This window comes from Myodes glareolus, chromosome 8 (assembly GCF_982192425.1).
Source record: "Myodes glareolus chromosome 8, mMyoGla1.1, whole genome shotgun sequence".
In the NCBI taxonomy this organism is placed as follows: Eukaryota; Metazoa; Chordata; class Mammalia; order Rodentia; family Cricetidae; genus Myodes; species Myodes glareolus.
Window position 1 is genome coordinate 14,544,157 of NC_142033.1, and position 23,378 is coordinate 14,567,534.

Sequence of the window (23,378 nt, forward strand, 5' to 3'; positions counted from 1 at the left end):
TATGGATATAGAGTTACTATTTAGAGTGTACTTTGATACCACACTCAATCAATTTAGTGACGTAATAATAACAGCCGGCGAATCTATGCTACGACCTACGAGCTTCCCAGTCACGAGTTCCTGAACACATTGACAGTACCAGCCACTTATTTCTACCTATAGACCAGGTCTTAGATCTAATCAGAAAAGGGCTAGTCACTGTGGTAGTTTGAATGTAACTGCCCCCAGAAGCTCATAGGGAGCGGCACTATTGGGAGGTGGGGCCTTGTTGAACCCAGTGTGTCACTGTGGGGGCAGGCTTTGAGGTGTTTTTTGGCTAAGCTTCCCTCAGTGTCACAGCCACTTCCTGTTGCCTTTTGATCAAGATGTAGCCGGCACCATGTCTGCTTGCATGCTGCCATGCCCCCCACCATGATGATAATGGACTGAATCTCTGGACCGGAAGCAAGCTGCCCAGTTAAATGGTTTCCTTATAAGGTCATGGTGTCTCTTCACAGCAATAGAAACCCTAACCCTAAGACAGTCACTAATTTGTGCCATTGTATTGCACCCGTGTGCATATCTTATCAGGGCAGTCATAATTGGAGCTCACAGGGATTACAACTAAGTAAAACTGAGGTCACCTTCCCCCCCCCCCATCCCCTGCAGCCCACACAGTACCTTATGGTGCTATGAAAGTTAACACTCACTTTTTTTTTAAGTTTTAGTGTGGTCTAGAGGGATGGCTCAGTTGTTCTTCCCAGCATCCCCATAGTAGCTCACAACTGTCTATAACTCCAGTCCCAGGGGAACGGGCACCCTCTTTTGACCTTTGAGGGCACTGGACACTGGATGTAGTGTACACACATGCATGCAGGCAAAGAAATAATTCATAGACATAAAATGTGAAATAATTTTTAAAAATTTTAAAAGGGCTGGACATGGTAGCACATGCCTCTAGTTCCAGCCTTTTGGGAGGCAGAGGCAGGTGGATCTCTATGAGTTCAAGACCAGCCTGGTCTACATATTGAGTTCCAGACCAGCCAGGGATACACAGTGAAATCCTGTCACAAAAAAGTGTGTGTGTGTGTGTGTGTGTGGGTGTATATACATGTGTTTGTGTGTATGTGTGCAACTGCTTGCACGCACACACACACACAACACACATATGAGAGAGAGAAAGAGAGGTTCTAGATTAGAGCAAAATCTCTGGTACCTGTCCTAGATTACTGTTTCCCTTTATTTTTTGAGGTTTTCTTAGTAAATGCAGGTTCGTCAATTTGGGTAGGCTGACTGGCCAGCGAGTTTTGAGGGATCTCCTGACTCTGTCCCCTCCCAGTGGGCCTCGTCTTTTTATGTGGGTTCTGGGGACCGCTAAGTGCACGCTGTTATTGGATATGTATCTACGTTCATTTCACAAGTATTCAGCGAGCATGGATCACAGCCAGCAAACATTCCAAGCACAGAGGATGGCACACTGGGCAAAATCTCGGTCATTATGAGTTTGTATTCCAATGAGAAGAAAAGAATGTCTAACTCACTCTGGCAGGGAGGGAGGGAATGAGAAGCGACAAAAACAAGAGTTGAGGAGAGTAAGGAGCATGGGGACGCGGCTGTAACTTGACTGGCTGTGCACGGAAGGCTAAGGCTGTGAAAACACCTGAAGGACATCGCAACAGTCAGTCGATCGAAGGTTAAATTTGATTAAGCCGCGTGCATGGAGCTGCCAGTGGGGAGCACAGCTTCTGTTTCATTGCTTTGACTTCCCAAGATGGAGGTCAAGAGGCTATGGAAATAGCTCCTGGGACAGTACCATGGAAGACTGTTTTAGATGTCCTGCGCTTATGGACCCTGTCTATAATCAGTAAATGGCACCTTTGGGAATTATTCTAAAGAATCCTCTTACAATGTTTCTCAGAATCAGGGCCTTCAAGAAAACAGTATAGCAACCTTGCCACAGAAAGCAACAGATGATCAACCGTCTCCCCGAGGACAACAGCACACAGCTCAGCCACTAAGCAAAGCTTCAGAGCAAAGTGTGACAGTAAGGAGGGAGCATGGAAGAAGGGCGTGTGTCACTGACACAGAGCTGAGCAGTACGGTAGTCAGTTCAGGGACAGAGCTACGAGGGGCTCGATGTAAGACACAGCAGTGCTTTAAGTGGCCAGGAAGAACATAGTATAATTTTATCATGAACCGACTAGACTCTTCGACCTCTGAAGATGATCAAGGCAGATCACCCTGAGGAGACAGATGAAAACAAGCACACAGTCAAGGAAAGGGACCCTACTGGTCACATTCTGTCATAGCTGGAGATTCTCTGCCAACTGAAGGGTAAGAAGGGCTCTTAGAAACAAACTTGGCTGGTGGTGATGGCACATGCCTTTAATTCCAGCACTTGGAAGGCAGAGGCAGGCAGAGCTCTGTGAATTTGAAGCCCATCTAAGATCGAGTTCTAGGACAGTCAAAGTTACATAGAGAAATCCTGTCTCAAACAGAAGAAGAAGAAAAAGAAAGAGGAGGAAGAGGAGGAGGAGAAGGAGGAAGAGGAGGAGGAGGAGGAGGAAGGAAGGAAGGCAAGAAGGAGAGAGAGAGAGAGGGGGGAAGAGAGAGAGAGAGAGAGAGAGAGAGAGAAGAATCAATCAAACTCATTTTTTAATAATCTTCCCTAAGACCTGAAAAGAATATTTGTCATTTTGAAGAAGTTAAAGGGGTCAGGAGAGACTAGGTATGGAGGTACAAACCTATAATCCCAGCACACAGGGGGATCAAGAGTTTAAGGTCAGGGGCTGGAGAGGTGGCTCAGTGGTTAAAAGCACTTGCTGCACTTCCAGACGACCAGAGTTTGGTTCCCAGCACCCACATCAGGCAGCCACAACTACCATGCACCTCCAGTTTGGGGGATCCGACTTCCTTTTCCGGCCTCCACAAGCACCCACCCACACACGTGGCATCTATTGCCATAAAATGCATACACACTGTACATAAATAAAAATAAAAGAGCTCAAGGTCAGCCTAGCTACCTAGTGAGCTCAAGGCCAGCCTGGCTACCTAGTGAGTTCAAGGCCAGCCTGTGCAATAGTCTAGGGAGAAGAAAAAAAGGCAGAAGAAGGTTGTAGCTTAATGGTTAGGCACTTGCTCATCTCTTTAACACCACAATCAACTAATCAATCAACCAATCATCAATCAATCAACCAGATATTAACATACATAACCCAGAAAAAAAGGAGGTAGGCAGAGAAACAAAGGAATTGTTCAGACCAGGACAAAACTGCCAGGACCTCAAAATGTTGGAAGGAGCCACTAGTTTGTTCCTGGCTGCTTAGCCCCAAAATAATCACACAGAAACTGTATTAATTAAATCACTGCTTGGCCCATTAGCTCTAGCTTCTTATTGGCTAACTCTTACATTTTAATTTAACCCATCTCCATTAATCTGTGCATCGCCATGAGGTCGTGGCCTACCAGCAAAGTTCCAGCACATCTGTCTCCTACAGCGGCTCCATGGCTTCTCTCCAACTCTGCCCTTCTTTCTCCCAGCATTCAGTCTAGTTTTCCCTGTCTATCTCTATTCTTTTGCCCTATAAGGCCAAGTCAGTTTTCTTTATTAATTGACCAATCATATTCACAGCACACAAAGGGGAATACCACATCATCAAAATATCCGATTTTTCTATTAAGAACGTGAGCGAGGGGTAGGTGGTAACCACACTGTTTTCAGGAGCCATTATGAAGTCAGGGGCTGTTGAAGCAAACACTTATAGAAAATACTGGTGCTCCATACTTAGTCTCTCCTAGCCCCTTTGAAACGATCTTGAGTGGTTTCAGAAAGAGGGTACCCTGCCATACCAAGTCACCTTTATGGCTTAATTTACTTCCTATTGGTGCCACTCAAATGCCATAGAGTTTTATGCCACGTCATCACGGCAACTACAGTATACAGGCATGATTTTCTCCCCTGCTCCAATCTTCTGGACAAGGTGGGCTCAGAGCAGTGGTGTGTGCTAATGAACGTGGGGACAGATGCTCGAGACGAAGGAGCCACCACAAGTTTCCCTGCAGGTGTCCATTTGTCACGAATAACATTATTTACCTTCAAAAACTGAAAAACAGTAGCTGGAAGCGATATCTACTCAGGAAGCTGAGGCAGAATGATTGCTTGAATTCAGCCCCTTGGGTCTAGCCTGGGCAATGTAGTAAGACCCTACCTCTTTTCAAAAGGTGGGGTTCTGAGGGTGTAGATTAGATGGTAGAGTGCTTGCCTAGCATACCTGAAGCTCCGGGCCCAACCCTTTGCACTGCCTAAAAACTCAAGCTTGGTAGCTCACGCCTGTAATCCCAGCATTTGACTGGGAAATCTGCTCAAGGTCACCCTCAGGTACAGAGTGAGTTCCAGGCCAGCCGGAGCTACAGGAGACCATATCCTCCCCTCCCCCCACAAAAGAGTTAAGTTTTTACCTAACGATCCATACCTCCACTTAATAGTCATAAAAAATGAAGCTCACAGACGTGCAAGCAAGCTCAGGAGCTACTTTTGGAGGAAGCTTCCCAGGCAGCTTCTCCAGGTCCGAGCCAGCCCGGAGCCACTAGCAAGGGGATCCCGGTACACTGTTTGCTCTCTGTCCCTCCATACACAAGGCTCCACTCTCCTCGCCTTCTTGATTCTCAGGCACCTCCCTCTGTGCCCCACATCTTTCTCCTGTGTCTGCTTTCTGGTTCTTCATTGTTTCTCATTACAGCTTCAACCTATGGCTGAGAACCGTGTTTCTCAGACACCACTGAGCATCTATCTTTCTTCTTATTATTATTTAATTGAAACGTCTGTCATTTAGGTGCTTTTGAATATTCCAACCAAGTCAACAATGGCATCAATCTCAATGAAATTAGTCTCCTTGGAAGCTGGAGGTAGGCATTAGCATTCCTTGCTGTTTTTAAATGTCCAGGCAATCCTAACACACAGCTAAGTATAAGAAGTAGGTTTAGGTTGCTTTGATCCTGCCCCAGTATCTGGCTTCCATTCCCATTGGCATCACCAGATTGACTGGTTCTAGCTAATGTATCCAAACTTAGAACTGGGAGAAAGGATTAGGCCATAACTTCTGTGTGAGCTCAGAACTCAAGCCTCATGTTCAAAAGGCTCACACAGATATTTGGGTGTCCTTCTTTAGGGGCCAGACACTGAGTGGCAACTCCAATTTGGAATACATTTGTCTGAAGTAAAGCCATGCTATCCCAGGAATGGAATCAGGTCCTTTATCATTGAGCCTCCTTCGCTGGGGACCAATCAGGCATTCCTTTGTGTGTGGCTAGCATTCAGTGAGCACATGTAACCCACTGGATAAAAATAGTAGCGATCATTATATGCTTTTGGGGGAGGAGGAGTCCCTTTGCTCATTACAGCAAGGGAATCTTATTGCATACCTCCCAGGACACCCGATAATGTGTTACATGAACTTTCCACGGCAAGGAGCAACTGGCTAGGAAACCAAATCCGAGACTTCTACGCAGAGGCACTGCAGCCTGGAACTCCAGGGAAGCCAGGGAAGCCAGAGCTGCGCTGAGCAAGGTCCCAGCAGGATTGAAATACCTCCTCAAAGCCCACGGTGCACATTCCCATGATGCCAGGCCTCTTGGAAATGCGCCCGAGGGTCAAAGGCCACTGCAGCTGCCTCCTCCTCCTCTTCTTCTCAATGGCAGGCTCCAGTGGGAAGAAACGAGGAGGGGCTGAGTTACCACAGTTCTCAGTACTCCTGACTTCTCCTGTGGAAGTCTAACGTGGGCTCTTAAAATGGGGGTGCAAGCCGTGCTACGGCTTGGAACCTGCACTCACAATCCAGTTCCTTGCCCAAATTAAGAATTTCAAAGAGCACACGATCTTGTGGTAGGAGGGTAGAGGAGACACACGATCACCAGAGAGGCGTGTACGAGGGAGAGGAATTGCACAGCAGCTGAAAAGCTCTCAGCAGAAGTCATGAGGCGTTGTCTCCAGCACAGTCCTGGAGGGCTAGTATGGACACACCCTCTTTATGATTTCCAGTTCTCAAGTTGGACAGGAGCCTGATAGGTAGCCCAGGCTGACCTTGAACCTCTCTGTCTTTTATACTTTATTGTTTTTAATTGAGCTGTATACTTTTCCCCACTTCCCTTCCTTCTTCCCCTCAACTTCTGATGCTCCTCCCACCTCCCAAGTGCAGGGTGGGATACAGGCATGAGCTCATGTGCTACCAAACCCTGTTTTGAACTGCAGGTTGAACCTGGGGTTTCATGCATGGTAGGCAAGCCCATGTGAGCCACAACTGAAGTCCAACACAGCCTTCCCCTTTCCTATACGTCTATGGGGGATTTACTCTCCCTGCATCATGAGAGGTGAGGTAGTAATTAGAATTTCCATGAAGCAGAAGTATTTAGCATCTGTGAGCAGGTGAAATGGAAGAGGCCATAGTTGTGCCCATAAAAGAGTACTTGAGCTTCAAGAAGACCTTTGTAGTGCTGTAGGGATGGCTCAGTGGCAAAAAGCAATTGTTGCTCTGGCAGAGGACCTGGGTTCAGTTCCTAGCACCTGCAGGGTAACTCATAACCATCTGTAACTCCAGTTCCAGGAGATTTGATCATCTTTTCTGGCCTCTGTGAATACCAGACATGCACATGATATAGAGACACATGCAGGCAAAACACTCACTCACATAAAATAAACATAAATCTTAAAAAGTGAGAACACTTTGAAGCTGCCTATACAACAAATTCTGTCATCTTTTCAATTTGTCCTCAGCTCCTGCCTGCTCACTTGGTAGTTTACTCTTGATACTTTATTTCACCAAAGACGTCATCTGCATGATCCAAAAATTATGTCTTCAGATTGCTCTGCCTGTGTGGGAGTAACCTGCTCCATTCATCCCTCTGATGAATCCTAGGAACCAAAGAGCCCCAGAAGGAGCAAGAGCACTTGCCTAGTGAGTCCTTCTCTTTTTGGAGCTCAATTTCCACCACCCAGGGTTCCTCTCAACTCAAGTTCTCCAGAGTAGGTGGTCTTTTTGTCAAAATTCCCATCCCAAAACAGGCTCTTCACAAGTAAGAACCCTCTTAGCACAATGGGTTATAGCCTTTCAGATCTGCCATGTTTTATTTATTGGCACTAAACAGTACAGTCTCAAAATATTTTTATGAGCTGAGATTCTACAACAGAAGGTCCTCATGTGACACTGATATCTTATTACAATGAAGGGTTTTCATACACTTGATCTGATATCATAGCACCAGGACAGAGATGCTATTTCTGCATCCGTCAATTGTCTCCTAGTGCCCCAGGATGAAAGACGTTATTACTGCGTCCCTCCATTGCAAGGAGAAATGTGCAGAGATTGGGTTGTCTCCACAGCACCATGGCCAGAATCCAGCAGTGCTGAGACTGGAAGCCATCTCTGAAGTCGCCTTCACGCTGTCACCAATTTCACACCAGACACCTGGTACCTTCTTGCCGTGTCTTCTGGCTTGCAGACCTCCATCTGTGACATGAGGTTGTGAATCTCAGCTTCAGATGGTCTTGCTTTTCCTAGGTGGTGGCGCACACCTAATCTCCAGGACTTGGGAGGCAGAGGCAGGTGGATCTCTGAGTTCAAAACCAGCCTGGTCTACATAACACAGTGAATTTGAGGGTAGCAGGGGCTCTGTCTCAAAAAACAAAAACAACAACAAAAAGGTAGCTTTATTTCAATTTCTTTTAAAATCTTTTGATGAACTCTGATTGCAAATTGCTTTAAAACAGGTGTTTTGATAATGCTTTGGATCTGAACTGTCCTCCAAAAGCTGTCTGAAGGCTGGGTTCCAATGTTAGGTCCTCTCAGGAGGGGTGTCTGAGAAGAGACTTAGCTGGTCTCATATATGAGAAGGCTGCCCTTTGGGCTATATTTTGCTATATATTTCTTTTGAGTTCTCTCTCTCGCTTTCCTCACTGCCATGGGATAAGCATGCTCACCCCACCTTTCTTTCTCTTGCCTGATGTTGGGGTGTGAATCACATGACAGGCTGGAACTCTAAAACCATGAGTCCAAATAACCCTTCCGTCCTTTAAGGCAGCTTTCTCGGGCATTCTGTCACAGCAATGAGACACTAACACACTGCTCATCAGAGCAAGTGACTGTGAGCAGACAGGGGCATGGAGTTAGACAGGCAGGGGAGGATGCAGGACGGTTATAGTCTAAGAAATTATTTTCTCCCATAGACTATAGCTATGAGTTGGCCAAGAAAGAGGTTTGCCCAACCCCCCTTTTGTTAATAATTAATAGAGTTAATTTTGTATCCATTAAGCTGGCCTTCAACAGCATAGCACTTATTACAAGACACTGATTTCAAGATCATTGACCTTCAAATCTCGGACAAGTTATGATTTCAAAAATCAACCTAGAAATAAAAGGTGGAAAGGATCTAACTCATGGAGGCAGCAGATGTGTGAGCCAGTCATTCCAAGCCAATAATGTCATCCCACTCTTTCTATGGAGAAATGAGTCCCTAACCCTCAGAAATGTGGGATGGTCCCTCCAGGGGCGTGTGGGCCCCAGGGCAGCAGTGACTTCAGTTTCAATTTTATGAGGGAGGAGGGAGCAGCTGCTGGAGGAACAGAGGTTTTTAATTTCAGGGGCTGAGGTAGGAATTTGAGTGTCCCAAGGGAGCTTGGGAAATTCAAGTCAGAAGGAAATCTCTTCCTTTAAAATACTGTCCTGATGCATTGAAAGTCAGGGTTTGGTCTCCCCTGGTTTTGTTTTTTGGTTGCTCTTTCAGTAGCACAAATCTTACAGCTACCAGCACGTGGTTCCAGGTAAGTCCCCGCCCATCTTTGGATGCAGTTCAGCCTGGCTGTCCTTGAACTCTGTTTTAGCCCCTGCTTGCCACGTGCTAGGATTAAAGGGGTGTGCCATCATGCTCCTGCCATGCTCCTGCATCTTTTGCCTCCATTGGCTAGGACTCACAAGACTAAGATGGTCACTGGAGTCTCACTGATTACCAGGCAAATCACACAGCTAGAGCACATACGAAGGCCACACTTGCTGCTCTTACTTAGCCCTTCCATTTCTCTCTCGTCTCTCTTCTCCCAGTGAACTACATGGTCTTCTACCACTGCTCATTCATAAACATACACACATGCACACACATACACACATAGAGAGAATAGGATCATTTCTGTGTATCCTCCACTATCCTAGAACTCAATCTGTAGACCTGGCTGGCCTCAAACTTAGAGAGATTCCCCTGTCTCTGCTTCCTGACTACTGGGATTAAAGGCGTGTGCCGCCATCACCCAGCTTGAGAGAGAGAATCTTTATAATGCATTATCAACTCAGAATCAAAGCTTCTACCAAATTTGAAGAGAGACAATGGAGAGGAGGTCTTAGAAAAAGATTTCAAACTGGCTTTGAGACCATGCTTACAAGCTTACAATTCCAGGATGACGCCCTCTTGTGGCCTTTGCATATATGAGTACCCCCCACACCCACACCCATCCATCTATCCATACAAATACAAATAAGAAAAATAAATCTTTTGGGGGGTTGTTTTTAAAATATTTATTATTGTTGTTTTTATTATTATTACTGGCTTTTTGAAACATTATCTCTCTTTGTGGTCCTGGCTGTCCTGGAACTTGCTATGTAGACCAGGCCAACTGAAAACTCACAGAGATCAACCTGCTTCTGCTTGCAGAGAGCTGGGCTCAGAGGCATCACCACACTTGGCCAACCTTATTTATTTTATGTGTATGGATTTTAGATGCAGGTATATCTGTGCATCATGCACATGCCCTGGTGTCTGAGGAGGCCAGAAAGGGGTGTCGGACTCCCTGGGACTAGAACTACAGACAGTTATGACCTGTAGGTGGGTGCTGAGACACCAACCCCGGTCCTCTGGAAGAGCAGCCAGTGCTCTTAACCACTGAGCCACCTCTCTCTCTCTCTCTCTCTCTCTCTCTCTCTCTCTCTCTCCTGCATAATACACAGTTCAGTTAAACCTGAAGACATTTCCCCTGTGTCTTCTGGTTTCCTTCTGAAGGCCCCCTGCTCTCAGACAAGTATTTTACACATATCTGCCAAATAAAGTGTGTGTTGACTTCAGAGGATTTGGGTGTTAGCTCTCCCTGTGTGTCTTACCCTAATTAACACTCTTTGTCTGGGCTTTGGGTCTGTGCATTCCATACAGGTTTCCCCAGCTGGAGATGTTTACTCTCCTCTTGGAAGGCCTTTTCTTATTTTACCACATCATCGCCAGGCTCCACCAGCAGCTGTGGGTCTTCCTTCCACGTGCAACCCACACAGCACCACATTCTCCATCTTGGCAGCCTCCACGCTGCCCTTGAGCGCCCCAGAAAGGCTAAGCTCCGCCCTCTTCATGGGTCAGCAGGAATGCCAAGATCTCTGACCCGCAGCTGGGGACTTTGTGTGTCTCTGGTCATTGTGGCCTTTTAAGAAGGTGTTTCTATTTCAGTCTGTTTTCAGTCACCCCGAAACTCACATAAACACCATTATTCTTGGCATTTTTATGTGAACAACCCACAGGTGTTACCCTTACCTACCCAAAATAATTTCAAGAGAGGCAGGTTGAGGGGCCAAAAGGTATATAAATTCTGACTATACAAGTTATTCCCCTCCATAGGCAGCCATCATCAGTTACGTTTTCAGAAAATTTATTATTATTATTATTATTAGTAGTAGTAGTAGTAGTAGTAGTATTGAGATTACTTATGAAAGAAAGCAAGCTAATAAATGAATATCATGTATCATTTTGTTAAAATGGAAAGGAATGAACTTCTCAGGCTGTGGCCAGGACATAAAAGCCAGATTTCAGAATATGAAGCCCCACTACAGCACAGGGGCTCGTAGTGGGTCCTGAGGTGTGGAAAAGAAAGGCCCTTCCATGTCTCCTGCAGTCCGTCTGTGGGAAAAGGGAGGCAGGCTGCTTTCCCTCTAACGCTGAGAGTTGGTGCTAAACACGGGCACATAATGGATGAGCTGGGGTGCATTCAACAGGCACCCGAACAAAAATGTTTCCCACACCAGCGCAAGACTGCCGGTAACCTTATCGATTTCATTAACATATCTAAAGAAAGAATGTGTCAGTCAGAAAGGGGATTTGGGGGTGAGGGACCGAGGATGAAGAGGAGGGCTTTGGCAGTGTGGTGATTCCCTGGAGTCCAGAGGGGGAGAGTCCTGACGTGGCTGGCAGAGCATCTGGCCTTCAGAACAGGAGCCACGTGTGTCAGCGTGGTCAGGCCCACTCTCCATACCCAGGCAGAGGTCACCTGTTGGCTTCCCTTTCAGTATTCCTGCAGGGAGGAATTATACTGATTCATGGTCCATTTAGAGTTGTCCATTTCAAAATGAATTAGCACATGGCCATTGCAGTTTATACTCAGCTGCTTGTGGATTCACACAATGATTCTTTAAAAAAATATTTATTTATTGGGGCTGGAGAGATGGCTCAGCGGTTAAGAGCATTACCTGCTCTTCCAAAGGTCCTGAGTTCAATTCCCGGCAACCACATGGTGGCTCACAGCAATCTGAAATGAGATCTGAAACAGACAGAATATTGTATACATAATAAACAAATATTTTTACATTTATTTATTTATTATGTATACAATATTCTGTCTTTGTGTACTGTACAGTCTGCAGGCCAGAAGAGGGCAACAGACCTCATTACAGATGGTTGTGAACCACCATGTGGTTGCCGGGAATTGAACTCAGGACCTTTAGGAAGAGCAGGCAATGCTCTTAACCGCTGAGCCATCTCTCCAGCCCTTCACACAATGACTTTACACTCCTAAATCCCACAAGCTCTGGGATGTCCAGCACCAACATTAGACCTACAAGCAGATTACAGGCCCTGGACTATGATAAAGCAGGCAGTCACATGTGTGACCATATGATACCTCTCCTACATGATTCCTACAGGATTCTCTAGACCAGTTGGGAACAAAATCAATGGATTACTACCTGTCTTCTATGCACGTTTTTATCCACCACAGTGCTTACAATGTCCTTTCGAGGCAGGAACTACTATTTGTGTTTTATTACACAAATGAGGGATGCAAAGCTTAGAGGATCTCATAATCAGTCAGTGGCAAGGGCAGATTTCAACCCTTTTACTAAGTTAGACCCAATTGACAAAGGTTCTGCTAGAAATAACTCCAATTGCTTGTCATCATCAGACAGCACACCTAGAAACACGTAGGCAACCAACATGGAACCTCTCCCTGTGGGACACCTATGACCAGCAGACATATCAGGGGTCTGGATTCCAGTCACCCTACACCAGCCCGCTGTTCTCAAGTTGGGAGTCCATGAAAAGGTGGATTAAACCTTCTACCCTTTTCAGGAAGAAGGAAGGAAGGAAGGAAGGAAGGAAGGAAGGAAGGAAGGAAGGAAGGAAGGAAGGAAGGAGGGAAGGAGGGAAGGAGGGAAGGAGGGAAGGAAGGAAGGAAGGTGCGTGCCCCATGATTCTAAGCCTTTCTACCCATCTGAAAACTCAGCCACCATGTTTGAGTTGGCTGTGTGCTTCACTTAAGCCTTTCAAAGAATTGATTACATGTACCTATGCATTTACTGTGCTGGTGTGCATGTATGCACACCATGACATGCTGAGAGGTCAGAGGATCACCGGCAGAAGTCTACTCTCCCCTTCTTCACACGGGATGGTCGGTCCTAGAGATTTAACTCAGGCTGTAAACCTTGGTAACAAAGGCCTTTACCCACTGAGCCATCTCATGGGCCCTTAAATCTTGACCTAGGAAAACATGCTTATGTCTAGAGTTGGACAATAATAATATAAAAAGTAGAAGTATGTCTTATTACCACAGAGACTATGCTTTATATATATAATATATATTTGTATTATATATAATATTTATATATATAGCTTGAGAAATATATATATATATACATATATATATATATACATACACACACACATACCACAGAGACTATACTCTCTTTTCGATTACCTCGTAAAGTATGTCAACCCCCCCATAACAATATTAGTGAATTACAACTAACAAATATTGTATAGAAATGGCATTGGGGGTAGCTCTGTCGAGCGTGTTCTCAACATGAGTGAAGATTAGGTTCAATGCTTAGAGTCCTCTCTACTAAGAAACTATATATATTCAAGATGGCTAATGGTATGATTTGGTGTATGTATGCATTCTGTAATGATTACTACAATCAAATTAATCAATATACACATTACCACACCCCCTATTATGATCCTCGCATGCGTGTGGGTGTGGTCGGTGCACTCGGGCACTCTTGCAGTGAAGACATTACGAGTTATCCGCGGTGAAGACATTAAGAGTTATCCCAGCAAATTGCAAATATTTAACACAGTCTCAGCAATAGCAGTCACCAGGCTACGTCTCATGTCCCTAGAACTTGCTTGTCGTGGTTGGTCAGTTGGCTGGGTTTTTGGAGGGAGGGTCCAGCTGACCCAGCGGCCTAAGATTCACTACACGGCCCTCAAGCTTATCATACTCCCACTTGCCCACTGAAGGACACAAGTGTCACCACCGCTGGCCTCTTTCACCTGAAGTTTGCGCCCTCTGACCTCTCTGCGGTTCCCCCAGGCTTCAGCCCAGGCTGCTACCATTCTACTTTCTGCCTTTAGGGATTCTCCTCATTACAGGAGATCGGAGTAAGTCTTTATTCTTCTTGGTATGTGGAGAACATAATGTTCTCCTGTTTCCATATGTTGTAAATGGTATAATAGCCTTCCTTTTGGTGCAGAAGAGTGTCCCAGTGTGTGTATGTATGCATTAACGATTTACATATGTGAATGTGAGCTGTTGGTATATATACACCGCATTTTCTTTAGCCACCTCTCATTTGGTAGAGATCACACCATGATATTTTCATTTTCATTTCATGACATAAAGCAGGTATTTTAAGCCTCATTTAAAGATGAAGAAACTATAGTAAGATGCTGTCTGAAAATAAATATTTAGACTGGAGACATGCTTCATGGTTAAGAGCCGTTGCTGCTCTTGCAGAGAACTGGCAGCTCACAACCACCTGTAACTCCAGTTCTAGGGAACCTAACACCCTCTTCTGGCCTCCTTAGGTATTGCAGGCACATGGGTCATATACACACACGCAGGCAAAACACACATAAAAATAAATAAATATTAAACAACAACAACTAGAGATAGGCTGGCATTTGCCTATCATCCCAGCACCTGGAAGGTAAAGACACAGAGCTCAGTTTAAGACCAGCCTTGACTCGATTTTCCATTCTAGGCCAGCTACGTGGGGGCCCTATCTGTAAGCAAGCAAACAAACAACACTGACAAGAGCAAGGAAGAAACTGGATCTTCACTGAAGTTACGTAATCGCACAGCAGGTGATGACCACAGCATCTGCACCCTGCTCCATTCTGACCTTACAGCCTCTGTACCACTGACAGCCAGAGAAGCCACTTGAGGCTGACAGCCCCAAGAGCGAGCAGATGCACCCGCACACTGAGCGAAGTCATCACCACGGAGACACAGCGTGCAGGTTTTCTGGATTCGCCAGGGAAATGACTCCTATGACAGAATGAGCTGAGGCAGGAGCAAGGTGACTCATGAGAGACCCTCTGAGGGGACAGAAAGCCACTTTACCTTCCACAGTTTGAAAATAGTGGAGCTTGATTGGTGTCCCCTAATCAGTGCAGGAGAATGTTCTCAAATCGTGTAACATATTCCAAGGGAGGCAGGGAAAACTCTGTTAGTAAAGAGATGTTTACAAATGTGTGTGCTCATGTCTCAGGACTTCCAGGTAATGCTTCTCTGCAGGCAGAGGACACAGGACCAGCAGTCTGGGCTACTTGACTTTTTGCCTTGCTAGCCCCACAAACTTCAGGGACTTATCTTATCTCCTGCCTGCAAAGTGGCCATAGTGAGAGCTACCTGAAGAGGCCTTTCTTTTCAAATCAGTTTAAAATTACATTTGTTTATGTGTATCTATGTATGCACATGTGTGTACTATGTCACCAAGTGTGGAGGTCAGACAACAACTTTCAGGATCTGGTTGGTTCTTTCCTTCTGTCATTTGGTTCCTGGAAATTGATCTCAGATCATCAGGCTTGGCAGCAGACACCTTTATCCTCTGAGCCTTCCCTCTGGAATCCTCTCTTGGGCTTCTAGTGTAGATGAAATGAATCTGCATAGGGAATATAACTCAGATGGGCTTGGTTTATAACAGGGATGAATAAGCCAAGTCTCTTTCATTTTCCATAGATAATTCCGTTCACCAAGAGTTGATTCCTGGACTTCAACACCTTGTTACTGTGAGACATCAAAACTGCAAGCCACAGGCTGGAGAGATGGTTCAGCGGTTAAGAATACTGGTTACTCTCGCAGAGGACCTGGGTTTAGTTCCCAGCGCCCACATGGCAGCTTACAACCTCTGTAACTCCAGGGGATTAAGATACCCTTTTCCTGCCCCTAGAGGGAGAGTTGGCCCCACACCTCTCCAGCCACTGCACGGATCTCCTCAGTTGATAGTTTCTGGCATGGATACAGGTGGACAAAGAGGCAGTTACAAAGAATTTAACCAGGCTCCGGTAAGTAAATGTACAACATAAAATGGATTTGATTTTGTAACATGAAGGGCCAGCTTGTTGGGGTTTCTGTCCCACCTGGTACCCCAACAAGCCGGCATGCCCCAAAGAAAATCACACAGAGGACTCCATAAGATTATAAACTGATTGGTCCATTAGCTCAGGCTACTTACTAGCTCTTATAACTTATGTTAGCCCATTATTTTTATCTATGTTAGCCACATGGCTCAGTACCTTTCTCAGCAGGGCAGCTTACATCTTGTCCCTCCGGTGGTCTGGGCAGAACTGCGGAGGGAGCTTCCTGCTTCCTAAAATACTCCTGTACTCATTGCCCCACCTCTACTTCCTGTCTGGTTGACCCACCTACACTTCCTGCCTGGTCAATCAGTGTCTATTTAAAATATGATTGACAGAATACAGACAATTCTCCCGCACCATGATTTTCTCTTTTCGGGGGGCGGGGAGGTCATGGGGGAGGAGAGCAGACATGGAAGACTGGGAGGTGAGCATGATAGAGGTGCATGTGAGATTTCCAAATAATCAATAAAAAATATTTTTTAAAAGATACCCTTTTCTGGCTTCCTTGTGCTCCTGCATGCATATGGTACATATAAACTAATATAAACACACACACGTACACATACACACAGACACACACACACACACACAAAATAATCAATTAATTTAAAAAATTACAAGCAAGCCTTTCCCAAAAAAGAATCCATCACTCCTAAGATGTCTAAACAAGAGGACTCCACCAGTTTTCCAGCTCTGAGTTCTAGGCACAGCTAACCAAATCACCTAAACTAGTCAACCACCTTCTCTAGGTCCAGAACACAGGGCTGCTTAGAGCTTCAGCCACACTTAGGATGTGCTAGTAGCCATCAAACCTAGAATTTAGGAAGGACAGTGAAGTTCCTCTGTGACAAGCCAAAACTAACTCGGAAAATGGGGGAGGGTTTCGAAGAGAGACAAACCGTGTCCAAATGTCTTCACTTCACTTTCTGTCCCATCCCACAGCATAGGCAAGAAGAAAGGAAAAAAAAAAAAAAACCACCCTAACCCAGACAGCACGTCCCTCACTAAGACATTAAAGATAGGTTATGCAGCATGTCAGGCAGTGCAGGAAGGGATAGGGGGAGGGGTACCAGCCCACCTACCTGCGCACCACCAGCCGGAGGGTCTTGTAGGACCCTTTCACCAGGGAAACTGCCTCCCTCCTGGAACTGCTCAGTGCCACCTCATTGATGTGCACGACTTCGTCCCCAGCTTGCAGTCCGGAGTTGACCACGTCAGCTTTCCCCCCTTCTTCAATCTGCTCAGAGAGATGAGAGGGCACCACAGTGAACTTGTGTCCAGCCTGGGGTCAGTTCCCCTGTTCTGAGTCATGCCTGGACAGACGCAGAGCAGGGCGGACGAGCGGCAGCCATGCCCCTTGCACCCAGCCCAAGCACAATCTTGAGGAAGTAAAGGGCTCGCCCCTGTTATCTGTTCTCTCCAGCGCCTGTGACCCTGACTGCCCACAGAGGGCCCTCACAAACAGTTGAATGGATGAATGTGGCCTTCACCTGGAGGCCACAAACCCAGGGCCCTCTGGACACCCTCGTCCCCTCTCCAAATCCTCTTGGAGTTTCTGTTTTTATTCCTTTAGAAGTCAAGGTGGTTTTTGTGTTTTGACAGAATCTCATGTAGCTCAGGCTGGCCTTTAATCTGCTAGATCCACCATATGAAACTTTTGAAAGTGGAAGCCACTGTTTTCACAAGTCACCCAGCGTGAAGACCCTGCTGTTCAAAGATGATAGACTTATCATCTTAGTTACTGGCTGTCTAAGATTCGAACAAAATACTGAGCAAGCAGATAAAAGATGAGGGCACAGAGTGCTGACCACAGTGGATCGGGCTCTCCCCAAGTGCAGGTTGTGGAATTGAATTCTGACTGCGTAATTTACCAGCAATTTGAATTAAATGGACCTGAGGTCAGCATTTATATGAAGAAGAAAATCAAGTTTAGAATCCACAGTGGATGAGTGGATAAAGACAATACGGGCCGCATACACAATAGTCTCATTCAGCCGTGAAGAACGTCTGCATCATCTTTCAGGTAACTGGGCGCCATCCTGTTCCAGGCTCAGAGAGAGCACACTTTTTTTCCATGTGGGGAATCTCAGTTTTTTAAAGGGGCTATTTTGGAAGACAACAGAGACCAGTGGGACAGAGAGAGAGGGGTCAGAAAGGGGAGCAGGGGGAATGCGACCAAAGTACATTACATACAATAAAAAGCAAAGGAGCCGGGAGGGTGGTTCACGCCTGTGAGCCCGTTACTCAGGAGGCCGAGGCAGGAGGTTCACTCCAAGTCCAGGCCAGGCTGGGTTGCACACTGAACACCAGGGCACCCAGGCCTTTGCACCAAGACTGCCAAAAACTCCAGTAACAGCAAAGCAAACCTTCGTTTTCTGTAAGTTAGAAGAGGAGAGCAGGAGAGAGCTTGTCGCCAGAGTGTCCTTCATGTTCCCTGAGGGCTGAGAGGAAAACAAGCACTAGAAGGAAGAGAGCTGGAGAGCTTCATCTGTCTACCTCTTTTTTGTCCTCTGTTGTTTCCACCCAGGGGCCTAAGCTACATTCCAAGCCCCTCCCCCACTTCTCATATTTACAGAGTTCCCCAGAAATTCTTCACACTTCACTTTTAGGTATAAACTGTTTACTTTTTATTGCTTTTTAAAAAAATGTTTTAATAGCTAAATAGGTCATTTATCTATCGAGACAAGTTCTAACTATAGAGCTCTGACTGACTTGGAATTTGATATGTAGCCCAGGCTGGACCAGAACTCACAGAGATCACCTGCCCCTGCCTCTTTAGTGCTGAGATTAAAGGTGTTCACTGCCATACCCCAGAAAACAAGACAAAACAAACATTTTATTATTACTACTGTCTCATGTTTTACGGGGCTGGGGCTGGAACTCGGGGCCCTACACAACGCTAGGTAAGTGCTATTTGAATTCCATCTTCACTCAACATGTTTACCTGTTTTATTTTTTGAGGCAAAATCTACCATACCCCCGGCTGAACTCAGACCCACTCCGCAGCGCTAGGGGTCGAGGCTGTCCCACATCAGTTTCTGTGATGCTGGATAGAAAACTTAGGGCTTCGTGTATGCTAGACAAGCCCTCTACCAACTGAGTTACGTCTCCGCTCCCAGACGCTTACCTTAGTATACATATATATTTTTAAATTTAAATTGATTTATTACTTTATGTGCCTCAGTGTTTTGTCCGAGTGTACGTACGTTCCCTATGCACGTGCCTGGTGTCTGGAGGTCAGGAGAGGGGGTCAGCGTCCCAGAAACTAGAGTTACAAACGGTTGTGAGTCACCATGTGGGTGACAGGAATCAAACCCAGGTCACACTCAAGAGGAACCCACGCTCTTTACCACTGAACCAACTCTCCAGCCTCCCAAATGCTTACTTTTTAAAGGTTAATTAACATATTAACTTACGAAACTGGAGAAGCTGAGGCTGAGACCGTGTTTTGAAAAGGTATTTCTTAGTAAAACACTGGGCAGCTACTTACACGCTTTTGTTTTGTGTTGCTGGGAGTGATCCCAGAGACTCGTGCCCTGTTACTAGGTTACCCCTCAGTCTCCAACATCCCCACACAATCTCTCGGTGACTCATGTCTCCGGGCTTTCACTATCACCAGAGATACATTTAAATCTTTGTTCCAACATGGATCCTCTGCACAAGCCTGAGCCTATAGTTTTAGTACCTGGCTCTCTATTGCCTTTCGTGTTTCTAGTCTATGACAGGGGTTCCTGTCAACCCAGACAGACTCCATGCATCTCGACCACGCCTCCTATGAGCAACTTCTACTGTCTAGAGAGAAGCCTCGGTCCCGCCTTTTCCCTCCATCTTTCTGACCACATCCTATTTCCTGGTTTTAAACTCCACAGGTTAGAAACTAAAGAGAGAGAGAGAGAAAAAAAAAACTTTAATTTTTTTCATCCATTCACGCGTGTTTTTTGAGCATCTAACATTGCTAAGCACTCTTTGAGACCCGGGGAGGAGCCTCTTTCCCGGACTCTACATTCTAGAACATTTTTAGTATAGTTCACATCTTTAACTAACAATGCTGGTGCCAGAGAGGCAGCCCAGGGAAAACAAGCTGGATTTTTTTCTTATCTTAAGGGCACTTCAGCTGACCCGTGGAAACAACTCTCTCTGGGAGGCCAGGCAATTTCTAGGAAAGGGAGGAACACTGCTTGGTGCTGGGATCTACCAGGACTGTACTCCAAAAAGGGGAGTCTCACCCGGCAGACCGAGCCTGGGTTTTGAATGGAGCTAGTTTTATAAGTGTGGAGCCCATGTCTGCCACATGCCAGCCATTCAGGTTAAATGAAGGCTGATGTTTTATCTGATTGCGCTTTAGAACACCCACAGCTCTCCCTGCCTCACGCTTGCCAGCCCTTCTCTGCCTGTCCATTTGCTAGCGCCAAGCCAGTGGACTCAATGTTTGTTGATGATTTGGTAATAAACATGGTTGCCAAGCAAGTTGAAGCTACTGGCTAGAACACAGCTGTGACTGACTGTATCAATATTGTCTCCATCATAACAAATGATAAATTGAGCTGTTGAGGTGACAAACTGATAACAGCCAAGTCAGCCTGTGTGCGTGTGTGCGTGTGTGTGTGTGTGTGTGTGTGTGTGTGTGTGTGTGTGTGTGGAGGGGGTAGGGGGGAAGCTGTGTACCAGAGTACAGAGTACAACTTCACGGAGTCAGCTCTCTCCTTGTGGTGGAAGACTGGTGGGCTATGGCATAGCCTCACTTCAGGATCTGTCTGAGGTTGCCTCCTTCTGGAAGGCTTTCTGCCCAAGTGATCACCTGACTTTATCATCATGTCCAAGCTGAAAGCGGCATTTCCCAACTACGCCCCTACTGCTTCCATGTCCCCCCAGTGCTAGAGACGGAACCGAGCCTTGCATCTGGATTCAAGTGCCCTCGTACTGAGCTATACCAACAGCCATGCCTGCCTAAACCTTCATCTTCCTTCCAACTGCATCTCCCTTAGCTTACTCCATGACCAGCACTTAATATGTATACACATTTTTAACATTTATGTACATATGCATGTATGTAGGTTGGCATATGTGTGCACGGAGATCAGAGAATAACTAGAGAAGCCAGTTCTCTCTTTCTACTAGGTGCGATTCAGGGCTGGAATTCAGAAGTCAGGCTTGGCAGCAAATACCTGCTAGGCCATGCCACCAAACCCATGATCAGTAATTTTTATTATATATCTTACTGATTACCTGTCTTTCACTTGAATGTTAGACTGTGAGAACTTTGACTTATGCCTGTCTTAATTTGTTCTCAGTGCCCAGACCAGTGCAGGGACAAAGATCGGTGACTAAGATTCATCATCTAGATAAGCAAAACATCATCGTCATGGTGACCAAGTATTGGGTGCCTCGTATTCCAATATGGTACTGTATCATCTTGATAGTTACAAGGTCTTTGTAAGGTTATTATAATCACTTGGTTCATAATAAATTTGCATAAGTTCTCATTTCTAGACCAGAATACTGAAGCTCTGAGGAGTGAAACTGCTTGCTCATGGCCGCACGTTAGTGAAAGCAGAGCCGGCCGTGGAATTCCAGACAGACTTCAAAGCCCACATCCTCCCGGTCGCTGCCTCTGAGAATCCCCCAGATCTTTGCCCCAGACTAATACTTCTTCACTTGTCAGTCTAATCCCTCGAGTACCTAGGAAACCCGACACTCCACATTTCTGTGTTCTCAGCCTTCTCTGGGGATCCAAGCACCGGAACCCATTGCGTAGGCTTATAGGTTTACCAGCAGCCACAGATTAGCCATGGGAAAGCAAGCTGGCAGCCCCTGCCCATCTCAGCTCTATATGGAATCCAGTCAGAATCCAGCTCATCCCGCGGAGGGCCTGGGTGACCCGGAAACCAACCAGCCAGTCTGCCTGTACACCTGAATCACACCTGCATGTGCTGTCTAAACTCTTGATGGATTCGTTTTCCTTTCTTCGCTTTTTCCCCCTGCATTGTGGCATGGTAGGATTCCAGGAAGGGAGGGTGGTTCATTAAAGCTACAATTCATATTATGTAGTGTGCAGTGACATTTTTGCTATTTTCTTGGTGATTTGAGAACAGGCATGCCCTCTGTTGAGAGCAATAATTATGCTAAAGTGATAAGCAAAATAGGGCAGGTTGAAAGAGAAAAAGGATCTAGTGGTTTGATTGTGAGTGCCCCCCACCATGGGCTCATGTGCTTAAACACATAGTCCTCAGGTGATGGCGTTATTTGGGAAGGGTGTGGCACCTTTAGGAGGTGGAGCCTCACTGGAGGAAGTGGGTTGCTGGGGGAGGGCCTTGCTGTTTTGTAGCCCAGCCCCACTTCCTGTAAGCTCTCTGCTTTTGACTAGCCACTTCACCCACTTTCTGATATACCTTCCCCAACATGAGGGATGGTGTCCCCTCAAACTGTTATCCAGAATAAACCTTTACTTTTCTTGGTCATAGTAGCCAAGTTTTATATATATAGTTATTTAGTAGATAAAAAATAAATCAAGAACCCTTGGACTGTTTTGACTGTTAATTTCTATTCTTTAGGAGTCATTATTACTCATAAACCACTGGACATCCTTTGTTTTGAACCGTACACAAAGTTGGACAATGAAATAAATAAAAAGATCCTCCCAGCATCTATTTGTTCTCAGCCTCCCATGCTCTGTGCAATGAGTCAGCCTTTTGAGAAGCCCCATGCTAACCGCTGGGTCACAAAACAGACAGATAGGGTTCTGGGCACTGAATGGCATAACAACGACACTGCCACGGCACCTACCACTCATTTCCCATCCATCTCTCATCTAGGGTTGGATCCATAGGTCTCCTTCATTGATGAATTCTTTTCTGGGTCCTTCAGTGGTATGTGTCATGGCTTAGCACAGTTGGCTGGGATTCACGAATCTAATGCTCTAATCCCAACTTTGTCCCTCCATCACAGGGCCCTGAATGGGCCTCTCATCTATGAACCAGGGGTAATGCCTGTTTTGTACTATGGGGCAGAGCCTCACACACAGAAATGTTGCCTCCCACTTCAGATACAAATTATGATGTTCTAAAGCTTTGTTTAGATGGAAATACATGTCTGCTGCTTTAGTATGTGCCTTAGTTAGGGTCTGATTCCTGCAAAGAGGCACCATACTCACAGCAGCTCTTATAAAGGAAAACATTCAGCTGGGGCTAGCTTAGAGTTCAGAGGTTTAGTACATCATCGTCATGGCAAGGAGTGCAGTAGCACACAGGCAGATGTGGTGCTGGAGAAGGAGCTGAGAGTTCTACATCTGGATCAGCAGGCAGCAGGAGGAGAGAGACACTGTGCGGCGCACCATGCCCATCTGTGCCACCACACAGTTTGTGAATGGGGCAAGGGGCTAGAGATTGAAACACAGATCATCCTTGATGCCAGAATGCTCCAAGAATACCCTCTTTATTGTGTCCAGGGGCAGCTTATATAGGGATGGCCACGCCCCAGCCAAATGCACCAGAAACCACTCCCCTGCCACCAGGAACTCTTGAGGGTCTTGTGCTCAGAGCAACTGTAGAAACTCAGAGCAGGGGAAAACAAGTTGTTTACAAGGAATTCAGGATCTGGGGGGTCACAGCTCCCAACAACACCGGGCCTAGTTGAGCATCTGAAATCTCAAAGCCCACCCCCGATGACACACTTCATCCAACAAGGTCACATCTCCTAATAGTGCCATTCCATATGGACCTTTGGGAACCATTTTTATAAAAATGGCC

General features: G+C 46.0%; 1 protein-coding gene and 1 long non-coding RNA gene across 3 annotated transcripts in view; one reads left to right on the plus strand and one right to left on the minus strand.

Moving 5' to 3' along the window:
- Nucleotides 1–23,378, minus strand: part of Shroom3 (shroom family member 3) — a 288,498-nt gene that overhangs the window by 166,477 nt on the left and 98,643 nt on the right. For both annotated transcript variants that reach the window (XM_085691625.2, XM_085691624.2), the window contains exon 2: nt 16,716–16,870. In XM_085691625.2, the coding sequence (XP_085547751.2) occupies nt 16,716–16,870 (155 nt within the window). The remainder of the gene's footprint in view (nt 1–16,715; nt 16,871–23,378) is intronic.
- On the plus strand, nt 17,531–21,676 carry LOC146893775 (uncharacterized). The gene is made up of 3 exons (XR_015002651.2): nt 17,531–17,656; nt 20,925–21,033; nt 21,124–21,676. It is a non-coding gene; the product is annotated as an uncharacterized LOC146893775 (long non-coding RNA).